This window comes from Narcine bancroftii, chromosome 3 (assembly GCF_036971445.1).
Source record: "Narcine bancroftii isolate sNarBan1 chromosome 3, sNarBan1.hap1, whole genome shotgun sequence".
In the NCBI taxonomy this organism is placed as follows: domain Eukaryota; kingdom Metazoa; phylum Chordata; class Chondrichthyes; order Torpediniformes; family Narcinidae; genus Narcine; species Narcine bancroftii.
This window is the reverse complement of record NC_091471.1, coordinates 143,540,077-143,567,814: the sequence shown is the minus strand read 5'-3', so window position 1 is coordinate 143,567,814 and position 27,738 is coordinate 143,540,077. Positions and strand designations below refer to the sequence as shown.

General features: G+C 40.4%; 1 protein-coding gene across 3 annotated transcripts in view; it reads left to right on the top strand.

Annotated features, from left to right (window-relative positions):
- Positions 1-349: 349 nt before the first annotated feature.
- The window catches only part of elmod2 (ELMO/CED-12 domain containing 2), a 47,532-nt gene continuing 20,143 nt past the window's right edge, over positions 350-27,738 (top strand). The window contains exons 1-7 of one of the 3 annotated variants that reach the window (XM_069925315.1): positions 350-438; positions 9,663-9,810; positions 12,577-12,605; positions 13,769-13,866; positions 18,419-18,548; positions 21,930-22,063; positions 25,868-25,936. In XM_069925315.1, coding sequence (XP_069781416.1) covers positions 9,666-9,810; positions 12,577-12,605; positions 13,769-13,866; positions 18,419-18,548; positions 21,930-22,063; positions 25,868-25,936 — 605 coding nt within the window. In that variant the 5' untranslated portion in view covers positions 350-438; positions 9,663-9,665. Of the gene's footprint in view, positions 439-1,520; positions 1,639-9,662; positions 9,811-12,576; positions 12,606-13,768; positions 13,867-18,418; positions 18,549-21,929; positions 22,064-25,867; positions 25,937-27,738 lie in introns of those variants that run through there. The other 2 variants (XM_069925316.1, XM_069925314.1) reach the window with 2 other exon arrangements.

Here is a 27,738-nt window from a genome sequence, read left to right as displayed (position 1 = left end):
CAACTCCCCCTAAAAGCCCTAGAAAGTACCCCGGCAAGGATATTGGTCCTGGTCCGACCGAGGAGCAACCCATCCGATTACTTTAGGCCCTAACTGCCTGAAAAACAGAGCCCAGGCCTCAAAGACCTGAAGTCATAGTCTGTGGACTTCTCCTGAGACTGCCACATTTGAAGCCCTTATTTTAACCTCTTTATCAGGTCCCGTACACTCTCCCAGTAAAAATACCACAGCTAATACGATATAAACCGACTGAAGTGCCAAGGATTAGCACAGCTCTCAAGACAACATCAACTCCCTCCTTGTCCTCGGCCACGTGCTCCCTTCCGAGTGTGCGCGGCAGCTGCTCGTGACGTGTTTCCGGTCGCTGTTGGCCTGGTGACGGAGATTGATTGAAGAGAAGCTTGAGCTGCTGAGAAAGTTGATCGAAGACCTTGGCCTGTGAGTAAAAGGGGATCAGGCTGCCTGATCCTCCTCTGAGCTATTATAGAGCGGGTTAAGCCCATGGTTTGCTGCAGTGGAACCAGTTCTCGGCCTGTTGCAGGAACCGGAGTGGAGTGCGAACTTGTTGCGCTGTTACCTCCTCCTCCTCCTCCCTCACCTCCACTGAATTGCACCCGTCGTGGACAGAGTTTTCGGAACATCGCTTGTTTAAATTAAGCAGCTTCATCCTGGACCTCTTACATCGGTTACGTGCCCTGGCCTAGACGATTGGAATTTTTGAAACGGGTCCTTTTTTTATATGCAATTCCTCTGATTAAATGTTAATGCATCTGGTGTGAGAATAATTCTAAGTCGGTTGTCACAACTAGTTGGCGATAAGTGCAATTCCTGTTACAAAAGAATGATTATTCGAGCTTGAAAGTTAACTTCCAAACCTGACCCCTGAAAACTTTAATCAGCGAAATCTCGATCAATGGGAGAACCGCACTCTGGTGTTTCATAAATTCTGAATTAATTCGGAAACCAAAGATTAGGTCGTCTCTGAACTGTTCTCAACATCGCATATAAGGAGGAGTTGTCTGGTTTTGCAGAGTAAATTTTGTGAGAATAATTAATTAATCCCAAAAATGAAATTAATTGAACCAGTATTACTATGGATTACAGATTAAAAATAAGCGATTTGCTTTTAAGGGGAAGCCAAGCAAATTAACTATTTCTGTTGCTTTCTTGATCTTTCAAGGAGAATGATCTCCCTCCACTTTAAAAATATTTCTAAAGAGCTAGTCCCAACTCTGGCGGAAAATTCTAAAGGTTTTCTACACTGCAAGAAATTTCCATGTGCTTCAACTTTAAGTGACCAGTCCTTTCAGTAGAAATAATATTCCCTTGGTTGAGACCCCTCACCGACGTCATTCTTCTCTATGGCCTTAGTATGTTTCAAAAGATCACGCCGCCTTCTAAACTCCGAAGAATACGGGCTTAATCTATTTTGTTCCTCTTGATAAAGCTGTTCCCTCATTCTCAGAATTAGACTGTCTTTAATGCTACTATATCCTTTTGTAAGTGAGGGGGCTAGAACGATGTGGCCTTCTGCATATGTGGCCTCACCAACATTCACTGCGGAGCTGGCACAATGGTAAAATGGTCTCGTGTTGTTTTTATGAAGGGAGTAATTGCCATTTAGATGGTATACAACATGTAAGTAAAAAAAGTGTATTTTACTGTTTTGTGGTAGAGTAGAAGATGAATTTACTATATATTGCTGTATTGTTTAAATTCATTTTTTCTTCCTGTTAACTGAAATTGAATAGTAACTAAGGCGTTTGGAACTAAAGGGGAAAAGCAGTATTATTGTTGGTTAATACTAATATATAAATGCTACTTTTGTTATTTAAAAATAAACAATTTGGTTGGTTATCCCTTGGATAAAGTGCAATATATTTGGCTATGACTTAAGTATTTAAAATTACTTAAAAGTTTCTTAGTCAATTATCTTGAGCTCTGTGAGTTGCCTGCTTTTTATTAGTGAGAGGCCCATTCAGTATCCCACTTTCCTGCATTATTTCCCTTTTCCTCTGTGCCTTTTTTATTCAAGTATCTATGTGGATGCCTCTTAAATGCTGTTACTGCTCTTGTCTCTACCAGCTCATTTCAGATACAAGCAGTATACTGTGTGGAAAAATTTCTCTGATTCCCCCCCCCCCCCCCCCCCCCCCCTTAAATCTGTAGTTTTAGTCCATGGGAAGCAGATTCTGGTTATATACCCTATCTATGCCTCTTAATGTTATATACTTCCGACATGTCACCTCTCAGCTTTTGCTTGAGGGGGAAAATAGATGCAGTCTATCTAATTTATTTTAATTCAAGCTCCCATCATCCAGTGCTCTTTTAATGATCCTCCAATCCACAGCCTAATCTATAAATCTGGTCTTTCAGAAGACTGACTTGTTTCAGTATTAATACACCGGGACACATGCTTGCTGTTGTTTTAGAACATAGAACAATACAGCACAGTACAGGCCCATTCAGCCATTGATATTGTGCCAACCTATGTATTCCTTTCTTTAAAAAAAATATACTAAACCCTCCCTACTTCGCAACCCTCTATTTTTCTTTCATCCATGTATCTAAGAGTCTCTTAAATACCCCCAATGTTTCAGCCTCTACCACCATCCCTGGCAAGGCATTCTAGGCACCCACAACTATGTTTTTATTTAAAAAAGCACTTTACTCCTGATCTCTCTCCTAACATTCCCTCCCTTAACTTTGTACATGTGTCCTCTGGTGTTGGCTGCTCCTGCTCCGGCTGTCCACCTTATCTGTGCTTCTCATAATCTTGTAGACATCTATCAAGTCTCCTCTCATCCTTCTACATTCCAAAGGGAAAAGTCCAAGCTCTGCTAACATTGCCACATAAGACTTGTTTTACAATCCAGAAAACATCCCAGTAAATCTCCACTGCACCTTCTCCATAGCTTCCTAGCTTTCACATTCTTTCTGTAATGACGTGACCAGAACTGAACACAAAATTCTAAGTGTAGTCTCACCAGAGATTTGTAGAGTTGCAACATGACCTCTCTATTCCTGAATTCAATCCTATTAATGAATCCCAGCATCCCATAGGCCTCCTTAACTATCCTATCAACCTGTGTGATTACCTTGAGGAATGTATGTATTTGGACTCCAAGGTTCCTCTGTTCATCTGCACTCTTAAGTAACTGACCATTAATCCTGAAATCCATCTGTCACTTTTCTGCCTAACTGTGTATCTGTCTATATCCTTTTGTAACCATCCACAACTCTTTCAACCTTTGTGTCATCCGCAAACTTACTGACCCATCATTCCGCCGCTTCATCCAGGATATTTTCTTAATAAGATAACTTTGAATCTTATCCCATTTAAAACTATTCATAGTTTTCATTTCAATTATTTTATTACTGCATTCAACCATGGGGTCTGACCACATTGGAATGATATGTATGTGGGGCCAGCCATCTTTGCAAGCAGTTGCTTTCATCAGAGATTTGAAGTATTGTGTAATTTGCTTTAGCCTACGACCCAAGGACCTCGCTGCCACGTCCCAGCTTGCTTGGCCACGGCACACGAACCATGGGTGTAAAGGGTGGGGCCAGTACTGCGCTCACTGCACTCCACCTAAAAGCTCCTTTGCGCAGGCCCGAGGACATGTCCACGTCCTTCCCCTCCACATCCTCCCTCTCAAAAGATGCTCACAAACTCAAGCTAACATGCTGAAACATCAGAACCATGCTAGACAAGGCTGACAGCCACCGACCTGAAGAGGAAAAACCCAACACCCAACCCCAACCAACCAATTTTCCCTTGCAACCGTGTCTGCCTGTCCCGCATCGGACTTGTCAGCCACAAACGAGCCTGCAGCTGACGTGGACATTACCCCTCCATAAATCTTTGTCCGCGAAGCCAAGCCAAAGAAAAAAGAAGAAGCCTATGACAACATTGGCAACATGGATAGAATATTGCTGCTTGAAGTAGCAGGATAGTGACGTGATGTGCAAGGAAGTTGCCATACTATAGGGGAAATAACAAGTATCTTTGGACTGAGAAACAGCAACTTCAGTTCTTTTATTGAAGCTAAGTTGTAGGGAAGACTAATGTGGAGTGAGTAAGGGAACAAAAGGATTGTTAGTGATAAGTTGGAGACAAACGGACAGAATGATGCAAGTGGTCATTCTGAAGCTCGGAGCTGATTGTGAGAACTTGTTGAATGCAGTTGATCTGTCTAGCTTAAGAATGAAAACATCATTAGGAATGGGGATTATACAGATATTGACATAAAGGACATTTTAGAGTTGTAAATCGTAGTTGATTTATTTGGTGGTGTAGAATCTTTTAGTCATGAATAAATTACCAGGCCCAGATAAAATAACACCCACACTCTCAAAAGATGCAAGGAAGGGAATAGCTGGATGCTGACTATAATCTTGCAGCACTCTGGTTACAGATGTGATGCTGGAAGGCATCTGATATCATCTTGTTCTATCCCTTCTCCCTATTTTAAACAAGTAACCTAGGCCAGGCAGCCTGATGGTTGTAGCGTACAAACTATTAAAAAAAATCTAAAGGGTTGCCTAGAGAGGCATGGGTTTATTGATGGTAGCATGAATTCTGAATTCAAATTTTTAAATCCGATAACAAAGGTAAAGCACTTGATGCCTTAATTTTAGGACAGGATAGTTGAACAAGAAATGAGAAGTCCAAGGAAAATTGGCAAGTTGTGTTAAGAATTGATGGCACAAAAAGCAAAGGTGAAAGGGAATTTTAGTGATGAATTTGTCATAACAGGAATAGGGTTGGTATAAGGCATTGTGCTTCTTGTGCTATACTTGAGTGATTTGGATTAGAATTTAGGAATTCCCTTTCAGAAATTTGATGCCAAAATTGGAGAAGGGTCCTGACCTGAAATGTTGACTGTCTGTTTTTCTCCATGGATGCTGCTGGATCCAGCCAGAGTCCTTCCAGCTCTTCTTTAGTTGATATCAAAATTGCTCAAGGTTGAAGGCAGGGATGTTCAAAGCTACAGGAATATATCAATGGAATGGTTAGGTGAGGATGAAAGAAGCAAAAGAAATTCAGTCTGCAGAATTGAAAAGGATACATTTTAAGTAGACACAAACCTGTAGACTATTCACCCCCTTGTGCATGCTCTGCCATTAACTAAAATCATGGTAAATCATTTACTTGTACACCACTTTGCTCTCTAATCTCGTATCCCTTGATTTCTGCCATTTAGAAAAATACATTGGTTATTGAACTTGCTCAGCAATTGAGTCTCAGAAGTCTTCTGGGTGAAGATATTTTCTCAGAAGAGATGAGGGATTTGGGAACAATAAAAACAATGCTGGGATAACTCAACTGGTCAAGCAGTATTTATGGAGCCAGAAGTTGTATATTGACATTTTTAGTCACAACCCTGCATCAGGACAGACCAGAGTAGAGAATGCATAATCAATAGGATGCTGAGAAGTGCAGAGAAAGCTGAATGCACATCTACAAATCTCTGTAGTGGCAGGATTAGTAGTTCACAGCAAAAAGGATTCTTGTTTTAATTCCCTGAGGACAATATACCAGAAAGAACTGTGCAAAGGGTTTAGAGCCAAAATGTTGTTTAATTTGTATTGTAACGGATCTGTTAATATGAATCCTTCATTTAATGTTGGAACTATATTTTATCTAAAACTTTATTTAAAGATTTTATCACATGAATAAAACAAAAAAATTACATTTAAAGAAAAAGAAAAATAAAGTAATTTTTACAACACAGCATTAATGACCTAACTTAAGTCAGTCTAACCCCCCCATATATACGGCCACTTTAAAAAAAAAATCTATATATATTTTAAAAAAAACCCCACCCTTCCCCCCAAAATAAAGAGCGAAGAATTAATAAAGTTAGTAATATATATAAAAAAACACTCACAAACAAAAAAAAACAAATAAAAATACTAGTTAAAAAAAAGTTATCAAATCTAAAATATCACACATAAAACATATTTAAGTCAAACTTAATTGACTATATTTTATTTAGATATGGTTTTATAAGATAGTTTGGATGGTTACCGGTACACAAAGACAACACATTAGCACTTTAAACACATGTTTCTTTGAGATGAAAATGGATGCTGATTGAAGTTGGTCAAGAAGATTAAAAGGATTTATGATGGTTCTTGAGATATTGAAGCATCTGTAAAAACGCACGGAAATTTTAGTTCTGAGGAAAGTGGACTGCTTGGAGATAAAAATGGACTTGGATGCTTCTAGCACATTCTTGTCAGAAGACCTTGTGAGCTTCAAAGACAGAAATGGTGTCATACCATGTGACATGAGAAATAGGATGGAAATATATTATCGAAATGAGAGAAAAAGAGTTCAGTTTGGAGAGTACAGAAGTCAAAAACCCTTTGACACACAGAGGTTGAAAACTTGTGAAAGACAGGGTTGAATTACAGTGACTTGTGTGTTACTCCTGGGGGAAAAAAGGAGAACACAGAATAAGTAGCTTTTGAAATCGGGAAGACCACTTTGCTGTATCTTTGGAAAAAGAGGCCATTTTTGTATAGGCTCTTCTTTTAACCCTTGACTGGGTTTGTAAATTCATCGTGGAAGAAAATAGCCTCTTCGTTTAACCCATGCCTGGGTTCGTGAATTCATTGTGGAAGAAAATAGCCATTTTGTTTAACCCTTGACTGGGTTTGTGAATTCATCATGAAGAAAATGTGCACATTTGCTGTCTCTTTGAAAAGATGGCAAATTCTTCATGTGGAAAACATTCCAAAATCTTCAATAAAAAGATGATTTGATCCTGGGAAGACAGGAACTCTATTCTCCTTTTCACTGAAAGTACATTGATGACTCAAAGGATGATCACTTCTATTTAAAGAATCTCTCAAGACATCTCATCAAAATAATTGAGTAAAGAGGCTGGAAGATGTGATGTTTAAAAGCACTTTATAATTATCTTTTCAATCTTCTTCAGCATAATGCTGAAACAAGCCATGAAAGACCTCAAAAATGAAGACGCTGTTTACATCCGGTACCGCACGGATGGCAGTCTCTTCAATCTGAGGCGACTGCAAGCTCACACCAAGACACAAGAGCAACTTGTCCATGAACTACTCTTTGCAGACGATGCCACTTTAGTTGCCCATTCAGAGCCGGCTCTTCAGCGCTTGACGTCCTGTTTTGCGGAAACTGCCAAAATGTTTGGCCTGGAAGTCAGCCTGAAGAAAACTGAGGTCCTCCATCAGCCAGCTCCCCACCATGACTACCAGCCCCCCCACATCTCCATCGGGCACACAAAACTCAAAATGGTCAACCAGTTTACCTATCTCGGCTGCACCATTTCATCGGATGCAAGGATCGACAATGAGATAGACAACAGACTCGCCAAGGCAAATAGCGCCTTTGGAAGACTACACAAAAGAGTCTGGAAAAACAACCAACTGAAAATACTCACAAAGATTAGCGTATACAGAGCCGTTGTCATACCCACACTCCTGTTCGGCTCCGAATCATGGGTCCTCTACCGGCATCACCTACGGCTCCTAGAATGCTTCCACCAGCGTTGTCTCCGCTCCATCCTCAACATTCATTGGAGCGACTTCTTCCCTACATCGAAGTAATCGAGATGGCAGAGGCCGACAGCATCGAATCCACGCTGCTGAAGATCCAACTGCACTGGGCAGCTCACGTCTCCAGAATGGAGGTCCATCGCCTTCCCAAGATCGTGTTATATGGCGAGCTCTCCACTGGCCACCATGACAGAGGTGTGCCAAAGAAGAGGTACAAGGACTGCCTAAAGAAATCTCTTGATGCCTGCCACATTGACCACCGCCAGTGGGCTGATCTCGCCTCAAACCGTGCATCTTGGCGCCTCACAGTTCGGCGGGCAGCAACCTCCTTTGAAGAAGACCGCAGAGCCCACCTCACTGACAAAAGACAAAGGAGGAAAAACCCAACCCCAACCAACCAATTTTCCATTGCAACCGCTGCAACTGTGTCTGCCTGTCCCACATCAGACTTGTCAGCCACAAACGAGCCTGCAGCTGACGTGGACATTACCCCTCCATAAATCTTCGTCTGCGAAGCCAAGCCAAAGAAGAATAATTATTTCTGAACTGAGAATTTGAGACCTTCAAGCAAGACTAAAATTATGCTGAAGTTTTAAAAATGGCTTTTCAGAGTGGGACTTTAATTACACACACATTTACATTTTACATTTGCCTATAGTGGTGTTAAATTTAGAGTGAAGTTTAGAGCTAAGTAAGAAATGTTGCATCATTGATAGTAAATTTAAAATAATAGTTTTTATTAAACTATTGTCTGGTGAATTTTCCATTGCTGTTCCTTGGTGCTAACAAGGCCCCTTTAGTCACAAATAAAAATTAAGAAGGTTGTTAATTCGTAACAATATCTACTCATGGATGGTGAGTTCTTCCAGCAATTCTTCCATCACCCCATCTGCAGCTTTTGTTTCTCTTCAGAATGTGTAGAACATTCATTGAGCTGCAGGCATAGTAATGTGTATGGCATTGGTAACCCCTCTACAAGAAGGATATTATAGCAGTGGAGAAAGTGCAAGGGAGATTTGGGATAATGTTGCTCGGACTATAGAATTCTAGTTAAAGGGGCTGCAGTAGGTTGTTGTGAAATATGAAGGAGACTAAGAGGAGATTTAATGTAGAATTTCAAATTTGAGGGGCTGAAACAATGTACATAGAAGACACATTTTTCTTTGTGGTCATTAGCTTTGTGGTATGGTTTTAAACTGATCTAAGGATTAGAGGACAGTTGATGAAAAATACAAATGGTAGGGTCTGGATCTTGCTGCTTGGAAGTAAGCAGGGGTTACATGGAGGGGGTATGAAAAGAAAGGATGCACCAAGCTGAAACATGATTAATCTGAAGAATGTTTTTGCTAGTTTATACATGGGGTGAATAGTCTATTCAGACCTGTAAAATTTTGCCCCTCTATTGGGGGTGGGGGGGGGGGGGCGGTGAGGGAGAAAGAGGAGGGAGGAGATCCATTTATTACTGAAATGGATTATGAGTCTACATTATAGTACTAAATGGCTTTCTCCTTTTTTTTGTTCCAAAGCGCAGGAATTTATTTTGATTTTCTTTGTAACTTAATTCACTTGAGGAGGGTTGAAACCATTGATAGTGATTAGATATTTAAAACCCAACGAGCCAGGCACAAAACTGGTTTGAAGAAAATATTTTTTGTATTCAGCATTTTGTGTGCTGTTTCCAATGTGAACTGCTGGAAGAATTTTAATATTAAAGCTGCTTTAGTAACCAATGAAATAACTGCTTGTAAATTTGAATGTTGCAAATCTAATGATGGTCATGTATTTTTTTTTAAACTGGTTTATTTGTGGTATTTTAATTTGTTCAATGAAAAGCAGAATGGGGTTATTTGTTAAGTTAATTTTAAAGGATTATTTGAACAATTTGTTAGCATTTCGGCATTGTCCTTTTACAGTTGGGACTTCATTTTTGTAGCCTTTGGATTTCTCCCCTTTGGTGCTTTTTTTGCAGTTTGATTTGTGGTGAACTTGGAAGTGGTTTTAATTTGTTTAAGGAAGCAATAAAAGGTTGATCTATCAGAGGCAGTAAATCTTCCTCATTAGGATGTAGTTTTTTTTTACCTTGCTGTTGAAAAAATTATATTTATTTCTCACAGGGCATGTTTGGTTTAATTTGGCATTACCTATACAGCTCCTTTCTAAGGTCTTGTATGAAGTGGATTTTACGAATTATCACTGGAAGATGTGAACTGCAACGAATTTGTGCTAATACTGTTGAGGGAGCAGTGCGAACTATGAAAATTGGTAGGTATGGATGGAAACTATTTGTGATTTAGGGCAAATCATCCACTCTTGCCATCGTAGACTTTAAGTGGACACTAAATTTAAATCTGGTATTTGGCTAAATCAGTGCCTTGAACCTCATTTTTGAGGTTTTAATTTTAAAAAATAATTAATTTTTTTTTAAATTTGGAGATGCAGGCCCTTCTGCCATGAAACCATGCCACCCAAATATACAAATTAACCTACAAACCCTGTAGGTTTTATACAGGAGAATGGACCAACTCCTTACAGTCAATATTGGTTTGATGCCAGCGCTGGATCCATCCTGGGGCGCTATAATAGCATTACACTAACTATTGAATAAAGAATATTTTGATTTGTTTTATTGATGTTGGAGGCTTAATTTTCTAACACTTTTTTGTTCTCTCATTCAATCTGTCCAGTTAATTACCATCTGTTATAATTGGTGTACAAAATAACTGGAAAATCTAACATTTTCAGAAGGGGAATTGTTAACTATTTAAACCATTGTTTATTTAATCCAAGATCACTTGTTAAACTTTTTAAATAGGCTATTATTTAAAATTGATCACCCTTCTGATAATTTGATGCACATAACTAAATTTGTCCTTGTTTCTCATTTCTAACTTGTGCTCATATCAGCCTTGATGCTGCTTATTTCAGACATGTTTACATGTAAAGATAAATGATTTCCACCAGTGTTTTTTTTCTCAAAGTCTTGATTCTCTTCTAGGTTGGATATTACTAATATTATGCACAGTGACAAAGGTTACTTTATTGAATCATGGTCTAGTTCCCTTTATAAACAATTAAACTTGCCATAATTTTTGACCACTGCCATATAATAGCTTGTTTCTAATTACAATTTTGACACCAACAAATTTCCTAATTACATTAATCAGAGATTGGTTCATACTTGTTCTGAATCTGCCTGAATTTCTTTTCAAACGAGGACTGGAATTTTATTTGTAGATAATGATATTGAAAATGTGCGAGGTTAAAATATTTTGATCTCTTACAGCAACTAGAATGATTTGTAGCCTCCACAAATTCAAAATCTGTCTTTTTATGTTTAATTTTCAGTTTGGTTAAATCCATACTTTAATATAATGAAATATTATTATTGTAAAACTGGGTTGGATAAATCGGTGGCTTTGTATTTTTTATATGGTATGCACTCCAGAGTGCATGAGGTGTCCCTAGAGATTAAAGGTGTCATTGCTGTGCATTTGAAGAAGAATAACAGAATTTGTCCAAGAGAGCGTGGATTTACAGAAGGGAAGGGAAATAGTGCTTGACAAATCTTGTAGAATTTTTGAGGATGTAACTAGTAGAGTGGACATTGATTAACTAGTGGATATGGTATATTTGGACTTGCAAAGGGCTTTTGATAAAGTCCCACACAGGAAATTGGTGTGCAAAATTAGAGCATGGGTTACATACTGATGTGGATAGAAAACTAATTGTCAGGCAGGAAGCAGAGAGTGGTAATAAATGGGTCCTTTTCAGATTGATAGGCAATTTCTACTGGTGTACCACTTCTGGCACCCCAGCTATTCACAATATTAATGATCTAGATCAGCAATTCTCAACAGGGGCCTGATACTGTCCCTCCCTCCACCAGGGTGCCACATCACATTTCAATTTTTAAAAAAAGTGTTTTCCCCTCACCAACATTTTTATGTTGCAAAAAAACAAAACTTGATGCTTCACAAGGAGGGGTGTCCATATACTTTGAATAGAGTCCTAAAGGGGCCATAGCCAAAAAAAGTGTTGAGAGTAACTGATCAAGATGAAGGAATTGTATGTAATATCTCTAAATTTGCAGACTACATTAAACTGGGTGGCAGTATGAGCTATGAGGACGATTCCAAGAATATGCAGGATGACTTGGATAGAGTTGGAGAATGGGCAAATGGATGGCAGCTGCAGGATAATGTCGATAAATGAGGTAATAATAGAAAGACCAACTATCTGAACGGTAGGGAAAAGGGGAGCTGCAATGAGACCTGGGTGTCATGATGCATCAGTCATTGCAGGTTGGAATGCTGGTACAGCAGATGATGAAAAATGGTATGTTGGCCTTTATTAGGAGATATTTTGGCAAAAGGAACTAGGGAGATATTACTGCATTTGTATAGGACATTGGTGAGGTCACACTGAGACTATTGAGTTCTGTTTTGGTCTCCTGTTCTGAGGAAGGACATTCTTCACATTGAGAGGATGCAGCTTTAGTTCACAAGACAGATTCCTGGGATGGCAGGACTGGTATATCAGGAAAGACTTGAATAAAGTGGTACTTATTGGAATTTAGAGGATTGAGAGGGCATCCCATTGAGACATTTAAAATTTTGACAAGACTAAATGGGTTTCACATTTAGATTTTAAATGGGTTCTTGGTGTTGGAGAAAGTTCAAGCTAAGGGTCACAGTCTAAGGACAACAAATAAACTGTTTTGGACTGAGATGAGGGGAAACATTCACTGAATTGTACACTATTGGAACTTCCTGTCAAAGAAAGTTGCTGATTACAGTTTAAAACGGAGATGTATGTCGTCCTCCTAGCTAAAGGGATCCAAAGGTATGGACAGATGCAGGAATAAGGTGCTGAAGTCCTATGATCAGTCGTGATAGTATTGAATAGTGGAGCAGTCTTGAAGGGTGAATTGTTTGCTATTTAGTATGCTTCTGCATGTTGTTTCTTCAATGTATTCTATTAAACTGCATCGTGATTCACCAAAATATATTTTAATATTTCTTTCAATAGAATATTCCTTGGAATCTTCAAGAAATGAAGTAAGTGAGGTTCTTTTAATTTAATTTTAGAGATGTAGCACAGTAACAAGCCCTTCTAGCCCACGCACCTGTGTCACCCAAATACACTTGTGACCAATTTACCTACTAAGCATATACCTTTGGAGCAAGGGAGGAAACTGGAGCACATGGAGGACACCCAGGTGGGCACAAGGATAATGTGCAAACTCCTTATAACGACTGATTCAAACCCAGTTATTGGCATTGTAATAGCGTTGCACTAAATGCTACGCTAACCATGCCACCCGAGTGTATGCCTGCATGATCTATTTATTAAATATGATCATAAATTACTTGCGTCAAAATTTGCTTGATATAGAACTTTGCTTTGGACTTCCTGCCTTGGACTATAATCATTAGAACATCAAATTTGTTTTGGAGTTATCTGATGTATGAGTATTTTCCAGGGTTTTTGTTCTCCTTCTGTTCCTCCCATCTTGTCCCATCCCTGACTTTGCTTCTAATTTTACAATTTAATTTTATTAGTATTTATATTAACATTTGAAGATTATGGTTCTTGTATCAACTGAAATACCAATACAGGGTAAAGTACTTTGCATAATGTACATTTCACTACAAAAGAACTTGGCGACGTGTTTAGTTATGGGATCACAGGTAGGTGGTGGAGGAGAAATTGGTTCACAATATGATCAATTAGCACCTAAAAGTTTAAAAAAAAAATTCTGTCTTTAAAATGGACCGCTATTCTGAGCACAGTTATGATTATAGCAAGACAGGGAAACTGAGAAGTGGATGAGCAGAATATTGCTCTTTAAATATTTGATTTCAGTATATTAAAGTTTGAGAAAGTTATTCTGTCTATAATAATCCTTTCATATCAAACTTTCACTGGGAATAGAATTGTTCGAGACCAAATATTAATATATCTTGAGCAAATAATATGAAAAGAAAAATCAAGATATTTTAGTTGACAATATGGTGTAATTTTAATGTTTCTGTTATATTTCTGGGATTTTTGTTTGTTAGGTGTAGTAAATTCTCTTTGAAAAGGAACAAATGAAAGAATTTTTAAAAATAATAATAATTGCACCTTTTATCATCCATTATTATAAAAATGTTTATCAATTAGTATTTTTTCATTGCTTTGTGCTGAATAATGTCTCCATTAATTGTTTCACATTTAGATTTTAAGAACCTCGGTGACCATTGGTGAGGAGAATGTGGAGAGCAGAGTTCATGAAATAATGAAGATCAAACATGTTTCTGCTCAGAAAGATCCAAAGTATGCTTTTGATCTTTAATCAGCTTGAAATCTTGACATTCAAACTATATATTGCCATGGTAATGAGTTTCTTATATGCTTGTGCAATGGATGTACCAAAATTCTTGCAGTGAGGCTGAGCAGGTACTTTACTCAAAAAAAAAGACAGAGATACCTGCAGTAGCACTGTATATTTAATTGAATTAAAAACACTAAATAGAAATCTACAGTTATCCTTGTCCAAAATAAAAGTGAATTGGTAATAGTGCAGACAATCCTTTTGTGGTGTTGGAGCAGTTCCTGATTAGTGAAATAAGATGAGGTTCAAGAGCATGATAGCTGTTGGAAAGAAACTATCTGGAACCGAGAGGTACTGGACCTCTGGCTTCTGTCCAAAGGTAGCACCGCAAAGTTGTGATGGGGGTCCTTCATGATGTTGCTGCCTTCTTGAGGCAGCGTCTAACAGTGATTCTTTGAGTGGATAGGAGGTTGATGCCTTTGGTGGACCTGACTATGTCTGTTATATTCTGGAGCCTTCTGCATTTCTGGGCAGTCCAATTCACAAATGTTAATTCTGTGTACTTTCCACAGTGTGGCTATAAAAATTTTGGAGTAGTTGACAACATGCCAAATCTCCTCAGACTGCAAACACCTTGGTTGGTCTGGTGTGCTGGCTCCAGGAAGGGTATCCTGTAATAGAGATTTCCAGGAACTTGAGCCTTTTTCACCTTTGGCCCATCAATATGGATAGGAGCATTGTCCCTCAGCCTCTCATCGTAAACTCGACTAGAATAGCCTCGGCGATGGTCTGAGCGTATAGCCTCGGCGATGGTCTGAGCGTATAGCCTCGGCGATGGTCTGAGCGTATAGCCTCGGCGATGGTCTGAGCGTATAGCCTCGGCGATGGTCTGAGCGTATAGCCTCGGCGATGGTCTGAGCGTATAGCCTCGGCGATGGTCTGAGCGTATAGCCTCGGCGATGGTCTGAGCGTATAGCCTCGGCGATGGTCTGAGCGTATAGCCTCGGCGATGGTCTGAGCGTATAGCCTCGGCGATGGTCTGAGCGTATAGCCTCGGCGATGGTCTGAGCGTATAGCCTCGGCGATGGTCTGAGCGTATAGCCTCGGCGATGGTCTGAGCGTATAGCCTCGGCGATGGTCTGAGCGTATAGCCTCGGCGATGGTCTGAGCGTATAGCCTCGGCGATGGTCTGAGCGTATAGCCTCGGCGATGGTCTGAGCGTATAGCCTCGGCGATGGTCTGAGCGTATAGCCTCGGCGATGGTCTGAGCGTATAGCCTCGGCGATGGTCTGAGCGTATAGCCTCGGCGATGGTCTGAGCGTATAGCCTCGGCGATGGTCTGAGCGTATAGCCTCGGCGATGGTCTGAGCGTATAGCCTCGGCGATGGTCTGAGCGTATAGCCTCGGCGATGGTCTGAGCGTATAGCCTCGGCGATGGTCTGAGCGTATAGCCTCGGCGATGGTCTGAGCGTATAGCCTCGGCGATGGTCTGAGCGTATAGCCTCGGCGATGGTCTGAGCGTATAGCCTCGGCGATGGTCTGAGCGTATAGCCTCGGCGATGGTCTGAGCGTATAGCCTCGGCGATGGTCTGAGCGTATAGCCTCGGCGATGGTCTGAGCGTATAGCCTCGGCGATGGTCTGAGCGTATAGCCTCGGCGATGGTCTGAGCGTATAGCCTCGGCGATGGTCTGAGCGTATAGCCTCGGCGATGGTCTGAGCGTATAGCCTCGGCGATGGTCTGAGCGTATAGCCTCGGCGATGGTCTGAGCGTATAGCCTCGGCGATGGTCTGAGCGTATAGCCTCGGCGATGGTCTGAGCGTATAGCCTCGGCGATGGTCTGAGCGTATAGCCTCGGCGATGGTCTGAGCGTATAGCCTCGGCGATGGTCTGAGCGTATAGCCTCGGCGATGGTCTGAGCGTATAGCCTCGGCGATGGTCTGAGCGTATAGCCTCGGCGATGGTCTGAGCGTATAGCCTCGGCGATGGTCTGAGCGTATAGCCTCGGCGATGGTCTGAGCGTATAGCCTCGGCGATGGTCTGAGCGTATAGCCTCGGCGATGGTCTGAGCGTATAGCCTCGGCGATGGTCTGAGCGTATAGCCTCGGCGATGGTCTGAGCGTATAGCCTCGGCGATGGTCTGAGCGTATAGCCTCGGCGATGGTCTGAGCGTATAGCCTCGGCGATGGTCTGAGCGTATAGCCTCGGCGATGGTCTGAGCGTATAGCCTCGGCGATGGTCTGAGCGTATAGCCTCGGCGATGGTCTGAGCGTATAGCCTCGGCGATGGTCTGAGCGTATAGCCTCGGCGATGGTCTGAGCGTATAGCCTCGGCGATGGTCTGAGCGTATAGCCTCGGCGATGGTCTGAGCGTATAGCCTCGGCGATGGTCTGAGCGTATAGCCTCGGCGATGGTCTGAGCGTATAGCCTCGGCGATGGTCTGAGCGTATAGCCTCGGCGATGGTCTGAGCGTATAGCCTCGGCGATGGTCTGAGCGTATAGCCTCGGCGATGGTCTGAGTGGAGGTGAAGATGTTGAAAATTTGCCTACTTTTAAATTGCCTCCATTGAAATCCTTTCATTCCTGCTATGCTTTGCATATTTTTAACCTTAATACTTCGCTGAACATGTTGCTTCATGTATTTGATGTTGAGAGAACAATATGTAGACTTGCCAGAATCTTTGCTTGCTGCACCCTCACAGCTATGCAAGATGCATCTACTATAGTATAAATTAGCTTGCAAAAGGGCAGATAAATGTTCACAATTGTTGTCTGTGCAATAATTTTTTTTTTGTCATAGTGCAGACAGATCTTTTGCCAGTCCAAGACGAATTTTGTTTAAATTTTTGTACATTTTTAAAGTTAACATTTATTTGTCGCTAAAAAGCTTTAGTTGCCCATTCAGAGCCAGCTCTTCAGCGCTTGACGTCCTGTTTTGCGGAAACTGCCAAAATGTTTGGCCTGGAAGTCAGCCTGAAGAAAACTGAGGTCCTCCATCAGCCAGCTCCCCACCATGACTACCAGCCCCCCTACATCTCCATCGGGCACACAAAACTCAAAACGGTCAAGCAGTTTACCTATCTCGGCTGCACCATTTCATCAGATGCAAGGATCGACAACGAGATAGACAACAGACTCGCCAAGGCAAATAGCGCCTTTAGAAGACTACACAAAAGAGTCTGGAAAAACAACCAACTGAAAATACTCACAAAGATAAGCGTATACAGAGCCGTTGTCATACCCACACTCCTGTTCGGCTCCGAAGCATGGGTCCTCTACCGGCATCACCTACGGCTCCTAGAACGCTTCCACCAGCGTTGTCTCCGCTCCATCCTCAACATTCATTGGAGCGACTTCATCCCTAACATCGAAGTACTCGAGATGGTAGAGGCCGACAGCATCGAGTCCACGCTGCTGAAGATCCAGCTGAGCTGGGTGGGTCACGTCTCCAGAATGGAGGACCATCGCCTTCCCAAGATCGTGTTATATGGCGAGCTCTCCACTGGCCACCGTGACAGAGGTGCACCAAAGAAAAGGTACAAGGACTGTCGAAAGAAATCTCTTGGTTCCTGCCACATTGACCACCGCCAGTGGGCTGATATCGCCTCAAACCGTACATCTTGGCACCTCACAGTTCGGCGGGCAGCAACCTCCTTTGAAGAAGACTGCAGAGCCCACCTCACTGACAAAAGACAAAGGAGGAAAAACCCAACACCCAACCCCAACCAACCAATTTTCCCCTGCAACCGCTGCAACCGTGTCTGCCTGTCCCGCATCGGACTTGTCAGCCACAAACTTCTGCAAACACATTGACAAGTTATCTCTAATATTTGTACAGCTGTATACAAAATAAAACACAATTTACAGAGTATAGCATTGCAATGAAAAGGAAGGACAGCATGATAATACTGCTGTGGGGTTAATTCAAGAGCCTCATGGCTTCTGGGAAGAAACTGACATTAAGCCTGTTGGTGCATGTTTTCACACTTAACTCTTCACCCTGATAGGAGGAGCGGGGGGTGGGGTGGGGGGGGGGGGGGGGAGGTGAAGGAATGTGTCCAGTCTTTATAAAAGGTAGCTCACATCTCGTGAAACAAGATGAGTAGGAAAGAAAATACATAAAACAAGCAACCTCAGCCAATGTTCAATATTGAATTCTTTAACATCAAGCAACTTGATTTACTTCTGTATCAGTGGTCCATTTATAATATTGCCTCTGCTTGTTTTCTCCTCAGAGTGAAGGACATACTCAGCATTACCTGCCGGGCATGTGTTCCTACTCACCTTTTTGCTAATCCAAAATTAATTTTTACTCTTGCTCTTTAACTGCTCCTGTTCTTTCATTGACGAGATGGTATTGTTTCCAGTTTATTTCTAAGGTTATCCTTGTACCCAATCAAAGACATTTACCTCTTCCCCACTACCTTTTGCTTATCCCCTTTCCAAAGGGTCTTTGACCTGAAACATTGACTGTTTCACTTCTCACAGAATTTTGTTTTTATCTTAGAATTTAGAGGCTGACCAGTTCCTTTATTGTTATTCTTTACCCCTTTAGGTTCAAGTTAAATTTGCAAGTTTGCTTGCTTCAAATCAATGGCTTTAAAAAGCTCTTTATTGAGGTAGAAAACCTTTGCAAGCAACCTTTTGACTCATCAAATAAGCAACATGAAGATATGCTAATAAAGGTATTTCTCCTACTTCATTGCCATGTTTGCTCAAACAATATTGTAATTTTTGATTAAAATTAAGTATATGTAATTCAACAATTTTATTTTATTTTAAGTTGGTGATCAGACGCTTCAAGTACTTGTGCCAAAAAATATTTCATGGAGAACAAAATAACAGATAGAATCTTGCTATAGTTTTGTATCTGTTCTGAAACATTTTTTGGAAATCTGTCCATGTAAATATTCTTCATCTTTTTTGCTTAATAAAATTAAACTAGAATATTTAAAACTAGATTAAATATTTAAAACTAGAAGGTTTAAACTAGTTTGGCAGGGGGGTGGGGAACAGAGTGTGAGTGCAGTGTCAAGGGAGCATGGCCACCTAGATAGGAATAATAACGATAACAAAGGTAGGATGGAGATTAGGGTAAAAGGTAGAAAAGAGAATATAGATGAGGGTCATTCTCTGAAATGCATATATTTTAATGCAAGAAGCATAGTGAACAAGGTAGATGAGCTTAGAGCATGGACAGATACTTGGGGTCATGATATTATGGCAATTAGTGAGACCTGGCTATAGGAAGGGTAGGATGGTCTGGAGGGATCGTCCAGTGAGGCTGTTTGGGTGGAATTGAGGGGTGAAGGAGGCATGAGGGTGCTAATAGGAGTGTATTACAGACCACCAAATGGGCCAAGAAAATTAGAGGAACAAATTTGTAGGGAGATAACGTTTATGTGTGAGAATCAAAAGGTAGTGATCATGGGAAATTTTAACTTCCCTCACATTGATTGAGATACCCATACAGTTAGAGGGCTGGATGGGCTAGAGTTCGTTAAATGTGTTCAAGATTGTTTTCTAAATCAATTAGTAGAAGAACCGACTCGGGACGGTGTAATACTAGATCTCCTGTTAGGGAATGAGCTAGGTCAGGTATCGGACATTAATGTTGGAGAACAAATTGGGTCTAGTGATCATAACTCTGTTAGTTTTCGGGTAATTTTAGGGAAGAGCAAGGAGGGGCCTAAAGTTGAGGCTCTGGATTGGAGAAGAGCAAATTTCGAAGGAATAAGAAGGGATTTGGGGAGTATTGAGTGAGACAGGATATTTTCAGGTAAGGATGTAAATGAAAAATGGAGGATATTAAAAAAAGAAATTTTGCGGGTACAGAGTAGATATGTCCCAGTGAGGATCAAAGGAAAGGCTGGAAGTCATAGGGAGGCTTGGTTTTTGAGGAATATTAGAAATTTGGTTAGGAGAAAAAGGGAGGTGTACAAGAGGTATAAAGAGCAGGGAGCTGAGAGTTTGAAGGAGGACTACAAGGAGTATAGAAGGAATCTTAAGAAAGAAATTAGAAAGGCCAAAAAAAGGCACGAAGAGGCTTTGGCAGACAGAGTAAAAATAAATCCAAAGGGTTTCTATAGGTGCATTAAAAGTAAAAGATTAGTGAGGGATAAAATTGGACCCCTTGTAGATAGTGAAGGTAGGCTGTGTGAGAAGTCAGAGGAAATGGGGGAAATTTTGAATGATTTCTTTGCCTCGGTATTCACTAGGGAAAAAAATATTGAACCAGTTGAAGTAAAGAAAAATAGTGGGGAGGTCATGAAGCATATAAGGATAACCGAGGAGGTAGTGATGGCTGTGTTGAAAAAGATAAAGGTGGATAAATCTCCGGAACCGGACAAAATATTCCCCAGGACACTCAGGGAGGCTTATGGACAGATAGTGGGGCCATTAACAGAGATATTTAGGATGTCACTAGTCACGGGGGTAGTGTCAAAGGATTGGAGGGTGGCGTATCTGGTTCCGCTGTTTAAGAAAGGGTCCAAATGTAAACCTGGGAATTATAGGCCCGTGAGTCTGACGTCTGTGGTGGGTAAGTTGATGGAAAGTGTTCTGAGGGATGGTATTTACAAATATTTGGAGGTACAGGGATTGATAGGGAGTAATCAGCATGGTTTTGTCAGGGGTAGATCATGCTTGACAAACCTGATTGAGTTTTTCGAAGGGTTACAAAAAAGGTTGATGAAGGGAAAGCTGTGGATTTTGTCTGTTTAGACTTTAGTAAAGCTTTTGACAAAGTTCCCCACAGGAGATTAGGAAAAAAGGTGGTGGCATTAGGTATAAATAAGGAGGTAGTGCAATGGATTCAGCAATGGTTGGATGGGAGGTGTCCGAGAGTAGTGGTGGAAAATTGTTTGTCCAATTGGAGGCCGGTGACGAGTGGAGTTCCTCAGGGATCGGTCCTGGGTCCACTATTGTTTGTTATATATATTAACGATCTGGAAGTAGGGGTGGAGAATTGGATAAGCAAGTTTGCGGATGATACAAAGATTGGTGGTGTTGTGGACAGTGAGGAAGATTACCATAGATTAAAAGGTGATTTAGGAAGGCTGGAGGTGTGGGCTGAGAAATGGCTGATGGAATTTAATACAGATAAGTGTGAAGTGTTACATTTTGGAAAGGCAAATCTAAATAGGCCATATGCATTAAATGGTAGGCTATTGAGATGAGCAGAGCAACAAAGGGATTTAGGAGTGATGGTAAATTGTACCCTCAAGGCTGATACTCAGGTAGATGGTGTGGTGAAGAAGGCATTTGGAATGTTGGCCTTCATAAATCGGAGTATTGAACTCAAGAGTAGGGAGGTTATGATGAAATTGTACAAGGCATTGGTGAGGCCAAATTTGGAGTACTGTGTACAGTTTTGGTCACCAAATTATAGGAAAGATATAAACAAAATAGAGAGAGTGGAGAGAAGGTTCACGAGAATGTTGACAGGATTTCAAGGTTTGAGTTACAGGGAAAGGTTGTGCAGACTGGGGCTTCTCTGGAGCGTAGAAGATTGAGGGGGGACTTGATAGAGGCGTTTAAGATTTTAAAAAGGACAGACAGAGTAAATGTAGATAGGTTTTTTCAATTAAGAGTGGGGGAGATTCAAACTAGAGGGCATGGTTTAAGGTTGAAAGGGGAGAATTATAAGGGGAACATGAGGGGAAATTTCTTTACACAAAGGGTGGTAGGGATGTGGAATGAGCTTCCGGCAGACGTGGTCGAGGCGGGATCATTGGTTACATTTAAGGATAGACTGGATAGTTACATGGAGAGGAGAGGACTGGAGGGACATGGACCGGGTGCTGGTCAGTGGGACTAGGAGGGTGGGGATTTGTTACGGCATGGACTGGTAGGGCTGAACTGGCCTGTTCTGTGCTGTAAGTGGTTATATGGTTAGTTTGTGACTGATTAAACAATGATTCTCTGCAACCATTATAATATTAAAGCAGAAGCAATTCTGTTTTTTTTAAATAATTTCATTACAGTTTATGATTAAGGATTTTTTTTTTTGTTTTCTGGATTGGTAGATTATCACATTTGCTGTTTATTTCTTCCATGACTTTCAGCTGTGGAAGTTGTTGATGCCTCATGTACCATTGGAGTCGAGAATCACCAAGCAATGGGGTGATATTGGTTTTCAAGGTGAAGATCCTAAAACCGACTTCAGAGGCATGGGGATGCTGGGGTTGCACAATTTAGTGTAAGTGCTGTATCTTTGTGTTATAAGCAGATAGCAGAAGCCATTTTAACAGCACACTAATTAAACAGTCCCCAGACTGGGTGATTTGTGTTTCAACTTTTAACTAATTTGGATGTGTTCATAAATTTTTAACTTTTCAAATTGAATCAATACAAGTGTAAGATCAAGAAAAATATACTGTACTGGTACAAAGTAATTACAATGTATCCTAGAATAAAAAGAACATTGCAACTAATGATAAACAGAATTCAAAATTACATCTCTTGGTCCTGCAGAAGAAAAAACTAACTTATCCTAAATCTATTACCCCTAAATTAAAAAGAAAAAAAAAATGCTGGGATGCCTTAAACTACCCAAAGGATAACAGTATGTAAATAAGTTCAGGAAGAGATTATAAACATTTTGTATGTTATGTGCAAAATAGTAAACCACTATATTATTCATTAATCATTGAAATATTTGATAAAAGTATGCCACATTTTATCAAACGACTTTAGTTTCCAGAACATCTAATCTTCTTGAGGCTCAAGCATGATGAGGTTTGGGTCCTTCATTCTGCATAACTAGGAGAGATAGAATCCATCCATCTTAGCAAAATAGTTCTAGCCATTAAAGTGGCTAGAAAATGCATTAAAAATTTCCTTCCAATAGTGATCTAACACTGAACAGAACCAAAACATGAAATAAGGAAGAAACCCCATTACAAAATCTGTCACGTAAAGGGTTGATAGTAGAAAAAAATCTTAGCAAGTTTATCTTTGAACAAATGTGCTCTATGAACTATCTTGAATTGAATAAGTGAATTACATGCACAAATGGAAGAGGAATGGACCAATTTTAAACACTTGGTCCATATATCCTTGGAAAGAATATAAATCGCTCTCCCAAGCACTCTTAATTTTATTCATAGAAACACAATGTATTTTAGAAATTAATCCATAAATTAATCCTATTAAACTCTTCTGACAAGGATTTAACTGAAATAAAGTCAATTCAATTGTAATCGTGGCAGAATAGAAAAGTAGTAACTTGGTTTCTCAGAAAATCTATAAAAGAATGAAAATTAAGGAGATTACATTTGTGACAAATGTTCAAATGTCATAAAACGGCCATCTACAAATAAGTCAAAAAATGAAGTGATACCCTTTTCTCTTCATTTATGAAAAACATGATCAAGGCAAGATGGAGGGAAAAAGAAATTAATTAACAAATAAAGAAAACTTTTTCAATCAAAACAGCGCCTGAATTGAAATCAAATTCGTCATGAATTTTTGACTACCGAACTGCCTATTTATTTAATCACCTTTACCAAAGAAAACAGAAGGGAAGTATCAAGTAGAGTAGCCAGATCAAATTTGTTAAAACCTTTCGGCTCCATGGATGTTCATTCTGGGCAGTCTGATTTACCTATGTAATGAATCCAGAAAATAAATATATTTTCTATTAATAGCCCAATAATCATGTCTCAGGTTAGGCAAAACAAAGCCCCCATATTGCAGGGTCTTTGCCTAAATTTCTCTCTTTTGTATATGTATCTTAAGTACAATTTTTTTTTCTAGAAATGCCTGGCCTGAAAAAAAGAATCTCAATGCTTGTATGTGATGTCATGGATGTACTCTGACTATAATTTGAACTTTGAATTCCACTGTTTATATTCCATTTTAAAGAAACAGCTGAACATAATATAAAACCTAGAAGCAAGATTAAGCCAATCAGCCCCTCCTGCCACCTTTATCATTCAACAAGACCTTGGCTGATCTTTTTTTTAACTTGAGCCATTTTCCAGCACTAAACCCATTTAATTTCTTTCATATAAAATACAATTGATCTGACTTGATTTGTCAGCCCTCCTGGGTTGACACTTCCAAAAATTCACTATCCTCTGAATGGGGAACAAAAAATATCTTCCTTGTCCCTGTCTACTCCTTGTTTTGAGATTTTGAGATTTTGATACCTGATTTGAAACACTTAATGCAGGGGAATCCTGTCAAGTCTAAGAACTCTACCTTTCAATTAAGTTCCTTTCATTCTTCTAAACTAGCCTGCTTCCTCTGTTTTTCATGTGACACTTCCGTCATCCCAGGAATTTAATGAATGCAACTGTATTTCCATAATTCTCTTTAAGGAGATGAGACCTGTATAAATTATGGTCTTGCCAGGATTCTGTATATTTATAGCCACAGCTCTAGTGTTCAAAACCTTTTGCATTGGAGACTAATATATTCTTCACCTTAATCTCTTGCTGAATGCCAGTCTTGATTTTGTGATCTATTGTTTACAACTACTTTGAAGTACATTGATAGCCCTTATTTTAATCTCTAGTGTGCTGTGGTTGACATTTCATTGTTTGAGTTGAATGATTGTCATAATTGTCTCCATATGCCCCTGATTAGCAATGTCAAGGTTCTATTGATTACTGCTCTGCCTTCAGCAACTGTAATCCCAGACAAACTTGTCTCCAAACTCTTAAGACCTAGATTTCAGCACCATCCCCTAACCCCACAACTGGATCTTTCACTTCCAGATTTTCAGGCCACAATTGATTAAGGAATGATGACAAATTTCCACTCCATTGACTCTGTTTATACCTCTTGCTATCTTGAGACAGCTGTCAATATATTAAATAATTCATTCCTCCTCTGTCACACTCTTCTTCCCATCTTCTGTCAGACAGAAGATGAATGAGCTTATAAGAAGAATCTCCAAATTAAAGGATGGTTTCTTTTCTGTTTTCAGACTGTCAAATGGATGTCTGATAAAAGATGATGCCCATGTACTATTGTACCAGTACTTGTTCTATACTCTGTACTTTCTTTGTGAAACTATACCCTGCACTTCTTGACTTGTAGCACTACTCCTGGCCCTTTTGTTTTACTACTGCACTAACTGCCAGGATAGCACGCAAACCAAAGCATTCCACCACCAATTCAATTTGATCTATGATGAGATGGTATGCTGAGTTCCTTGTATTTTAACTGTTGTCCTTTCTCTTGCACCTAGAACATGTTGGATTCCTTTTGGCCTTGTCTTCTATCCTTCCAGTCTACACATCTGATAAATATCTGCCATCTGAAAGGAGATGCCACCACCAGACTTAAATTTCCCATCCCTTCATGACTCCCTAATCCACCCTTCCATCTGTCGTCATCAGCTCTTTCCCATGCTCGCTTGTAAGGTAATCAGAGGATGTATGACACATTTGCCTCTTTCCATCATCCAGAGATCCAAAAGTCTTTTTCACATGAAGTGGAGGTGCGCTCTTTTTGCTTCCACCTTTTGTCACTGCACTTGTTTACAATGAAGATACTAAGAACAGGCAGTTGACTATTGTACAGTGTGCTTCAATTCACTCTGGTGGCCCTGAGCATCCAGTTACTTGTCACCTTAATTTTCAATCTCACTCCCACTCTGACCTCTCTCATTGGCTTCTTGTGTGGTGCATCATTTAAACACAATGGCTAAGCACATTTCAACCTATGGGACTCAACGATGAATTTAGTAATTTTGGATAAAAATGCCATTCCAGTTGGACACAGTTGGTTTCTGTGCAAAAGAAGGGAATGCTGGGGGCTCTGGATTGGGTGGCATTTGGGGTTGACAGGTTTATCCTGTGCAGGTCATTAAGTGTTTCATGATAATGACATCTCATGCTGGAATTCAACACAAGATTTACTCCTCTCTTGGGGCTGCTGTCTGATCTACTGTTTCCAGCATTTTCTGTTTGTTTTGCTCCACAGAAGGAAGAAATACCTAAAGTTGTAATTTTTTTATACACTAAATGGCAGGTTTATATTACTGTTTTAGGTTCTTTGGGGAACATTATCCAGAAATAGCAGGCCAGACTCTCTCTCAATCTAATCATCCCAAAATAGGGTAAGTGAAGAAATGTGATTTATTCTTTTTTTAAATTAAAAAAAAAAATAGATATTTAAGTCTTGTGGATCTTTCACATGTTAAAATCTCACTTCCAAAATGGGGAATTATTTTCACTCTATAATCTAAAATAACAAGTTACTAAGAAATCTCTGCTGTTTCATTGTTATTTTTGTTGTTTGTGATTTTTTTTTGCATCAAACATTTTTTTTAAACTGCAACCATCCAATTACATGGAAATCCTGACATTCAGCCTTCTGAATCATTTGGTACTGATTCCTGCAAGCCCTTTCACTTTGTTGGCCCTTGTTCCAGTGCTCTCTTGTGCCTAGAAAATGTATCAATTTACTCTATAATATCTAAAATTGAATTAAAGACTATTAATAAAATGACGTCCGAGTTAGTCTGACACCATTGAAGCCCTGGGTATGCTGGATTAACTGTTTTACTCTATGCATAATTTTGTCATATCCTTGCTTTACTTATTTCAATGTGTATCAGGGTACACACTTTTTAGATCTTGGCAGCTTCATTTGTAAGCAAGCCTTTTGAATGGTATTTTGGATGTTCTTTTTTTTATATTTAAAAAAAAAATCATTCAGATGTAGTTAACGCACAGAAAGGCTGAAGGAACTTGGCAAGTCTCGCAGTGTCCATAGGAGATAAAGATGTATCGCTGATGTTTTAGGCCTGAGCAAAAAGCAGACAGGCTCCTGAATAAAAAGGCTGGGAAGGGGTGAGCACTGGCCAACAGACAAAAAGGTGATAATTGGATATAGATAACAGGAGAGAAAAGGTGAAAATCGGTCGGGGAAGGGAGTTGTGGGTGGAAAATGGAATAGTCTGCTAATGCCATCAAATTGGAGGATGCCCAGACGGAATGAGTTGGTGTTCCTCCAATTTGCAGAGGTCTCAATCTGGCAGTATGTGAGACCATGAACAGGCATATTGGTACAAGGCAGAGAATTGAAATGGGTTGCCACTGGGAGATCCCCACTATTGCAGTGGACAGAGTGAAAGTGCTGAATGAAGCGATCGCTAAGTCTCTTCAATGTAGATGATACTACGTCCAGGGCACTGAATGCAGTAGATGGCCCTTGCATAGTCACAAGAAAAGTGTTGCTTCATGTAGAAGGACTGTTTTGGGGGTCGAGTGGTGGTGAGGAAGAAGGTATGGGTATGAGTGTAGCATTTTTTGCAGTCACGGGTAGTTCCCAAGGGGTGATTTGTGGCAAGGGAGGAGTGACCAACTATAGGTGGTGGAAATGGTAGAGGATGATGTTGAATGTAGAGGCTAGTGGAGTGGTAGGTGAAGACTTGGAGAATCCTGTCCTTGTTTAATGTGGAGTCCCGGGGGCGGGGGGGGGGGAGAGAAAGAGAGATGGGAGGGGTGCAGGACAACTCTGTGGGTAATGGAGGATATGCAGGTGAGGGCTAAGTTGTTGGTAGTAGATGGGAAGCCAGGTTTTTTGAGGAAGGAAGATCTCTTGCATGGAAGACCTCATCCTGGGAGCAGATGTAACTGAGATTTGAGGAATTGCAAGAAATAAATGGAATCCTTTTGGGGGACAAGGAATGAGAAATTGTAGTCAAGGACGTGATCCCACCACCAGACAAATCTTCCTCTCTACCTTTCAAAAGAACTGCTCTCTTCATGACTCCTTCGTCTCCTCCCTTCCCACCAGTCGCTCCCTGTAACAGCAAAAAAAATGCTACATTGTTGTCCACACTTTTCTCCCTCACCACCATTCAGGACCCCAAACAAATCCTTCCAAGAGAAGCAACACTCTTGTGAATCTGCA